The 8573-nt window shown below is 48.8% G+C and overlaps 1 protein-coding gene across 2 annotated transcripts in view; it reads left to right on the top strand.

Annotated features, from left to right (window-relative positions):
* The window catches only part of Rasa3 (RAS p21 protein activator 3), a 108408-nt gene that overhangs the window by 60593 nt on the left and 39242 nt on the right, over positions 1-8573 (top strand). For both annotated transcript variants that reach the window (XM_021170174.2, XM_029480822.1), the window contains exon 3: positions 5158-5261. In XM_021170174.2, coding sequence (XP_021025833.1) covers positions 5158-5261 — 104 coding nt within the window. The remainder of the gene's footprint in view (positions 1-5157; positions 5262-8573) is intronic.

Below are 8573 nucleotides of genomic sequence, written 5' to 3'. Positions count from 1 at the left end.
ACCACCAAGCCTGATGACCTAAGTTTGATTCCTGGACTGACGCCAGGTTGTCCATTAATCTCCATATGCTCACCATGACACATATATACATGCACATATGTGCACATATACATATACATGTACATGCACATATACATGNANATACACGTGCGCATGCACATGTACATATACATGTACATACACATACACATATGCATATACATGNACATACACATACACATATGCATATACATGAACATACAAAAAATAAATATTAAAGCAAAACCCAGCCCAAACTGTCTTTAAAGAAGGAAAGCCGAGGGTATTATATTCAGGATGTGGGATCTGTCTCTCTCTGAAACCCTTGCCTCCTGTGAAAACAAACACCAGCTCTGCCAGGTCAACCTCCCTTGGTCTCTTCCCTTCAGCAGTGCTCAAACCTCAAAGCTCCATGGGCAGCTGCTAGGCAAAGAGCCCCTCCCTCCAGGCTCTGCAGCACGAATACCTCTCCATGTGGGCTCCATTCCCCTCAGATATGGACTTAGATTCTCTCTCTCTCTCTCTCTCTCTCTCTCTCTCTCTCTGTGAGTGTGTGTGTGTGTGTGTGTATGTGTTTACTTTTTGATTCAGGTTCATAAGAATTAGCCTGCACACAGTAGGTCCCTTTATTAGCAAAATCCTTCCCTCACCTCCCATTGTCCCACCTCACAGGAAGTAAATATAACTTTAAAAGTTATACAGAATGGGAGAACATCAAGCATGGTAGCACAGACCTATAATCCTAATGCTCAGAACACTAAGGCAGGAGGATCACTGTGAATTCAAGCCCCGATCTGTGGCTACAAAAGTGAGCTCCAGGCCAACCTGGGCTACATTGTAAGACCCTGTCCCATACAAACAAACAACCAAAATCCNACCCTAACTAAAAACATATTGCATGAAATAAGAGAAGAAAAACATTTGTGATGATTGACCTTACTAGAAAAAAATTACAGAAAGATGTGAGACAAAATGCCCACTGTCAGCTGTACTGGGCCTACTGGGCGTCCTTAGGTCATTGCAAGCATGCCCCGGGTGAGCAGCCCAGTGTGAGCAGCCCAATGTTGAGTAGCCCAGTGTGAGCAGCCCCATGTGAGCAGCCCAGTGTGAACAGCCCAGTGTGAGCAGCCCAGTGTGAGCATCTCAGTGTGAACAGCCCAGTGTGAGCAGCCTAGTGTGATCATGAGACCCCGGTTCTTTTCTGTTTCTCCCTTTTGCTTTCCTGACATGAAGTAAATGTTTGCTCTGACACATGTCCCTGCCATGATGTGTCTCACATCACCCCAGGACAACGGGCCAAACAATCATGGCCTGGAATCTGCAAAACCCTGAGCCAAAATAATCCCTTTCTCTTTGTAAATTGGTCATCTCAGAGATTTGCTCTTGTAATGGGGAGCTAGGTAACAGATCTTCTGAACCTCGCAGTAGGTGGGTTACAATGGGACCTTAGATGTGGCAAGATTTGCTGTGACCAAGGATTGCACTGCAGGTCGGTCTCAGAGGACTTCCCCACAGGCCTCCTAAAAGGGACAGAAATGTCTGATGATCTGGGGGATTAGATATTCAAGAGTCTTAACCCAAATAGTCACTTCAGCATCAATCCCTGGGGTGTAATCAGAGGAGCTATTTCATACTTAAAAACAAGACAGACAGACGAATGTTTTACGCTTGGCTATTAAACAAAGCCATGTAGTAGCTCTTGTGGCTGTTAAGGTTTTCTAGNGGGTGACCAAGTGACTGTCTGGGCTGTTCTCACTCTGTGCACTGTTCTTTGAGTCTCTGGATGGATGATAGTTTTCTGTTGTTGGACCTAAGCCTATGAAACATGGGCCGTTTCCACAGTGACGCATCTTGGAACCGTCATAGACAGAAATGAAAAGGGGTCTTTTTTTTTTTTTTTTTTTTTTTTTTTTAAATCCCATTATTTTCCAGCATCTGTGGCTTCATGTGGAGGCAGACAGGCCTCACTCCACACTACAAGGGCAGTGCATTGTGGGGAGACATGCAAGTCTGTGGCTCCTGCATGTACTTCATGGGCTCATAGATGCATGTAGGTAGACACCCAGCCGTGCCCAGAGTACAAGTACGTAGTCGCATACATATGTATTCATGTGTACTCATACACGTCTGCACACATCTGTGTCCACAAGCATGTGTCTGTTGGTGTAACACACCCCCCCACACACCTGCACCCACAGGCATGTGCATACACACTACACCCAGAGGTACACACATAGGATTGCTCTCACTTATGCAAACATACACACACACACACACATCCATACACACACGCGAGTGCACGAGAGCACACTCGGCCTCCTGACCTGGAGGTTCCTTCTCCATTGGTTTCAAGAGTTAAGTCTCATGAGCACGGAGGCTGAGGAGTGGAGATTCACACAGGGCCTTGCTTCCTTGTATTTGTGTCTGGCACCCACAGGAGAACCAAAGGCTCACATGAATGCAGGGGCTGAGTACAATTTCCTTATAAAGCATCGTTAACCTAAGAAACTCTGGACGGAAGTACTTGGGCACCCTGCTACCATACAATGACATCGCTTGTTGTCTTTAATACTTCTCGCTACCCGAAACGCTCAAAGCAGCGTCAGTCTCTTAGATTTTCACTTTGAGGATTTTGTTTTTATCGCAGAGAGGTAGTTTCTTATGTAACTTTCTGGCAGGTTATACTGTAGTGCTACTTACAAACGGAGGCGTGTGTCCACAGCCCTGGCCTGAGAAGGCAGGTGTGCTGAGCTCCTCTGAGCCCAGGCTCGTGGACCAAGCAAGCAATGCCGTCCCACCCAGAGGCCAGGCTGGAAGGCTCACCTGCATCTCCTGCTTGAATTTGCATTTCCCCACCATGGTCTCATCACTGTGACAGAATACAGATAGAAGCAGTCACCGTTTCTCACCGTCCTGCAGATCAAGAAGCAGAGAGCCCAGTCCACAACTAGAAAGAGGCATCACTCCAAGGCCCACCTTCAGGAACTCACTTTTGCTAGCTAGGAAATAGTCTCAAAGTAGCACCGCCTGCCAACTGGGAATCAAGTGTTCAAACACAAGCACCTGTGGGGAGACACCACACATTCAGATCATAACAGCTAATGGTGCTTGGCACTTCTTGTGTGCTTCTTGGCCATTTGGCTTAAGTGACATGCAGTGTTCCTCTTGTGGATACAAGCCCATCGTCCAGCAACCGAGTTACAGATATTTTCTTCTGTNGGCTCTCATTTCTACTCTCTTATGTATTTTATTTTATTTTTATTGGATATTTTTCTCTATTTACATTTCAAATGTTTTCTCCTTTCCAGGTCTCCCCTTTGCAACCCTCCTATCCCATGCCCCCTCCCCCTGCCTCTATGAGAGTGTTCACCCACCCACTTGCCCACCCACTCACTCACTCCTGTCTTCCTACCCTGGCATTCCCCTACACTGGGGCATCGAACACCCTCAGGCCCAAGGGCCTCTCCTCCCACTGATGACCAACAAGGCCATCCTCTGCCACATATTCGGCCAGAGCCATGGGCCCCTCCATGTGTCTTCTTTGGTTGGTGGTCCAGTCCCCGGGAGCTTTGGTGGGGGGGTCTGGTCTGTTGACACATTGCTCCCTCCATGAGACTGAAAATCCCCTCAGCTCCTTCAGACCCTTCTCCAACTCCTCCATTGGGGACCCCGGAGCTCAGTCCAATGGTTGCCTTTGAGCATCTGCCTCTGGCAGAGCTCCATCAGCAAGCACTTCCCGGCTTCCACAATAGCATCTGGGTTTGGTGGCTGTATATGAGATGGATCCCCAGGTGAGGCAGGCAGTCTCAGGATGGCCTTTCCTTCAGTCTCTGATCCACACTTTGTCTCCGTATTTCCTCCTGTATTTTGTTCCCCCTTCTAAGAAGCACTGAAGCATCCAAATTTTGGTTTTCCTTCTTCTTAGGTTTTATACCCAATACATATTTTAAAGTGCAAAGTTTTCAAAGACTTATTTTTATTTATCTATTGTGTATGTGCGCGAGTGCGTGTGCATGCAGGTGCCCAAAGAGACCAGAAAAGGGTGTTGGATCCTCTGGAGCTGGACTGGTAGGCAGTTGTGAGCTGCCCAGTGTAGCTACTGAGAGCTGACACTCTGGAAGAACAGCAGGANCTTCTAAACCCGGAGCCATCTGCCCAGTCCTAGCACAGGCATCTTAAATTCATGTTTTACATTTTGATGGTCTGAGTTAACCAAGTTTTTTTTAAAGCAGTCTTGTTTCTGATATCATAGCTAAGAAATCTCTACCTAGGTCCAAGTCACAGCTTTGTCCCTGTGGACTTGGGAGAAGCTTGTAGTTCTAGCCATTAGGTTTGGTGTGCGATGTGTTCTGAGTTCATTTTGTATGCAGTGGTGAGCAGGTGGTAGGTACATGGGTGCCAATGGTCCTCCCTGCGTGTGCTCTCCTGCCGCCTTCTCTGACAGTGGTACACTGCTTTGGTACCCTCTTGAACAGTAACCCTTCCCATGTTGGAGCTCAGCCACGGCAGAGCATGGATTTGGAATCACATTTAAGTTCAAGTTAGGCGTGTGTGTGTGTGTGTGTGTGTGTATGCTGAAGTCATCCATGGGTTTCCTAAGCACTTCTCCGCGTCTGGTGTCCTCTTCCTAGTGTCGTGAGCAAGTTTTTCCTAGCCCAGAACAATGGGAAGTTTGTTTAGTGACAAAGCCCTCTGGCTTTCTGCCCCTTTAATTAGGATGTCGGTTTATTTTTAAGTTTCCATTTGCAGGGCTGCCACAGCTGTGGGGTGACTCACGAGGGGGCTAATGAGCCTTGGGAACAGTGGGAGTCAGCTATGGGGCTGGGTCCCCCATACANGAACCAGGGACAGGCAGGTTTGTGGGGGAAGGAGCGTGTCTGAACCTCATGTGAGTTTTCGTTTTGATGCATCACTGAGTACCACCCCCAACTCTCAGCTACAGTCAGGTCGCTGTAACAGTCTTGGGGTTGGCTTTGCATGTGGATCCATGTGCTAGAGATTGTTACCGACCAGTGTTCCCCCACCCCCAGCCCCTGCATTGAGCTCTCTGATTTGTTCAAGTCGATCCCTTGGGTGGGTCAGCCATGAGGGACTCAGCCGCAAACACTCTAACCATGTGCGTTTTGTTTGTTTGTCTAGCCCCTTTTACGGAGAGGACTTTTACTGTGAAATCCCTCGGAGTTTCCGCCACCTGTCCTTTTACATTTTTGATAGAGATGTTTTNCGAAGGGACTCCATCATAGGTAGGTACTTAAAATGGTAGGTACTTAAATGGACATTTTCTTCCTTTCACAAGCAGGGTCTCGTCCTGGGAGAAATGANAAACCTCCCCTAAGCACTCTCCTGCTGTCCTCAGGACTAGGAGATTAGCGCTTAATTTGAAGCCTTCCTGGACAGGACCATATATGGCTCTGAGTCACTCTTGATGGGACCAAGTTGGAGACTTGCCAGTGTGGCCTGGCCTGATGGTTGTAGCCTCTCGAATTGTCCTTTTGACCCCATAATGCAGAATGATGTGCAGATAATGACCTGGTATGCAGACGACCGTAACACTGGAATCTCATATCCAGATCACATTGATCAGGGCCTCTGAGCATCACCTTAAGGCTACCATGCCGTGTGTCCCGAAANGTCCCTAGACAGATCTCAAGAGCTCCTTCCTGGGTACCACAGGGCAGTGGGCTGCAAACCTTCCTTCTCCACTATCTCTAGGCNGCACTCACCCCTAACTCCAGCATAGNGGTAGGGATAAGAAAAGGCCGGTGGGAGGGTTTGAGGCCAGTCAGACATGTTTGAAGTCCACATCAACCCTTTACTTCTCTGAGCCTTGTTTTCCCCATGGCTTCAAGAAGGTAGTAACCCCGATACTCTCCCTAGACAGTAGTTGTGTGAGTCTAGGTGACAGACCAGGCCAAAGGGTAATCACTATTTTGGTACTCCCTTGAACCCAAGATTATCCAAAGTAGGAGAATGGGGATGGTGTGGTACCAGAGTTCACCCACTACAAGTGGGCAGAGGGGGCCACTGCTGCCTGACCTATATTGTTCAAGGTAGGAAGTGACTGACTCCCTCTGTGTTGTCTGAGGTCCTTATTGGTTGAGATGAACAAGTCACAGGGATGCAGAAGATAATACTGCTGAAGCCAAGAGGACACTGAGCCTGGACAGATCCCGGGGAGCCTTTGAGCCAGAGTCTCAATTGGGAGCNTGTCAGTAGAGCTGGAGAAGAAACAGAATGTTGCTTTATCACCACATCTGACCACACCCTTACTCCTCATTCTTCAACCTGTCACCTATCTCATGCCAACCGTCACCACCACTTCACCCTAAGTCTCACACAAGGCCCACCTTCCTCTACCATGCCTCGCCCTTCCATCCCATCTAGCCTCACCCTCATGCCCCACCTGACCCATTCCTACATGCCCACCTTATCTTGCTCCTCGCCATGGACAAACCCATTTTACCTCATCCCCTGCNCCCATCTTCCCTGAGGCCCCACATATGACTTCACGCTTCTCTTACTCAGCCTCACACGCCATAGTCTTCAAACCTTGCCACTGTTGTGTCAAACCTTGTCTTCGTCACTGTTGTATTGCTATGAGGAGACACCATGCTCAAGGCGAGCATTTAATTGGGGGCTGGTTTGCAGTTTCAGAAGGTTAGTCCATTATCACCATGGCGGGAAGCATGGCAGTAGGCAGGCAGGGCACTGGAGCAGTAGCTGAGAGCTTATATTTTATCCAGAAGTTGCGGGCAGAGAAAATAAGGGGAGGAAACTAAGAATGGGCCTGGTGTGGGCTCTTTGAACCTCAAAGCTCACCCGCAGTGACATAGGCCACACCCCCTAATCCTTCCCAAACAGTTCTACTAACTGGGGACCAAGCCCTCAAAACATATGTGCTNGTAGGGGCCATTCTCATTCAAAGCACCCCACATATCTCCTACTTGCTTTTCACTCCACTTAACCTTGCCTCTCATATGACACTCACACCCCACCCCACTTTCTCCTCATGCTTTCCTGTCACGCCAGGCACACCCCCTCTCAATCCTCTTCCCCCATGCCCCCCCTTGGACCTCACCTTGCTTCACTTTTCATTCTGGCTTCTCCTCATCCCTTACNCCCCACATTAGCTCCTTGCCCATCCTACCTCACTACTTGACTCTGACCTCACACACTGCTCACACTCAACCTCACAGACACTCCTCACACCTGCACAGCTATTTTTCACATCTCCCATATGTCATCTCCCCAGCCTCGCATCATTTCTCACTTTTCTTCACACTTCATCTCACTCGACCTTGATATGCACCCTTCATACCAGCCATCACCACCCTGCACCTCAGCCCTCACACAGAGCTTCCCTCCATCAGTGCCTGCACCTCAGCCCTCACACAGACCTTCCCTCCATCAGTGCCTGTGCCTCAGCCCTCACACAGACCTTCCCTCNATCAGTGCCTGCACCTCAGCCCTCACACAGACCTTCCCTCCATCAGTGCCTGTGCCTCAGCCCTCACACAAACCTTGCCTTCACTGCACTGCGCCTCAGGCCTCACACAGACCTTGGCTCCATCAGCACCTGTGCCTCAGCCTTCACTCTTTCTGCTCCCCTCACCTTACTCATCACATCTTGCCTCACCCTCCTCATGCCCCCCCTTTATTCCACGGCTTCATCCTTCCCTCATACTTGTCTCTCACACCTTCCCTCACACTCACCTCACGCTTCACACAGATCTCAACCTGCCTTTCACATCTAGCTTCATACATGTTTCTCTCCTGTGTGTCATCTCTTTCCTCACACCCGACCCCTTACTCCCTTGCACCCACATGATGCCCACTTCTTACGCCAGTCTTCGGCTTGCTCTTCATACCNAACCTCACCGTCTGCTCACAGGCAGCTCACGCTCACTCTGCACGCAGACCTCGGCTCATTTCTCACACCTACCCCCACACACTCTTCCTCCTCTCTCTGCTGTTTCTCTGAGACTATAGAGCCTTCTCTGTCTCATTGCCCCTAGAGTGCCTCCACATCTGATATCGGGGTCACTCCTCTATGTGTGTCTGGATCCCATTGTCTGTAAGATGTCTGTAGACAAGGATCTGTATATTGTATTCATTCCTTGGGTGCTTGCTTGGCATATGGTCGGGGCACTGAAGGAACGTATAAACATATGAATAAATCTGTGCATATGGAGAAACTTATGTATAGGTTTAATTNAAGCACACAAAAAAGTGTAAAATAGAGAAGCCAGGTGCACCTGTAGTTCTCCAGCACAGCATGTCCTACTTGTTTGGACATCTGTGNCGTTCGTTAGTTTCTTTACACATTTTGCAAGNATTTAATGAGTCCTCATTATCAACCAGGTCGGTGAGTTTGGTTCGCAGGGTCCTAGATGGTACCAGCCCTCAAAGATTCTGTCCTTCCAGACTAGTTCTCACCCACAGAGTTTATGTTGTGCGGTCGCAATTGCTAGTGTGCAGCTTTCGTTTCCCATCTTGTTTCTCTGAATTTTCTTTGAGTGGATTGACTCAGTGTTCATTTGGTGTCCGTGGCCTCC

The sequence above is a fragment of the Mus caroli genome, chromosome 8, assembly GCF_900094665.2.
Source record: "Mus caroli chromosome 8, CAROLI_EIJ_v1.1, whole genome shotgun sequence".
NCBI lineage: Eukaryota > Metazoa > Chordata > Mammalia > Rodentia > Muridae > Mus > Mus caroli.
The sequence above is the reverse complement of the archived record's forward strand: the minus strand, read 5'-3'. Positions and strand labels throughout refer to the sequence as shown.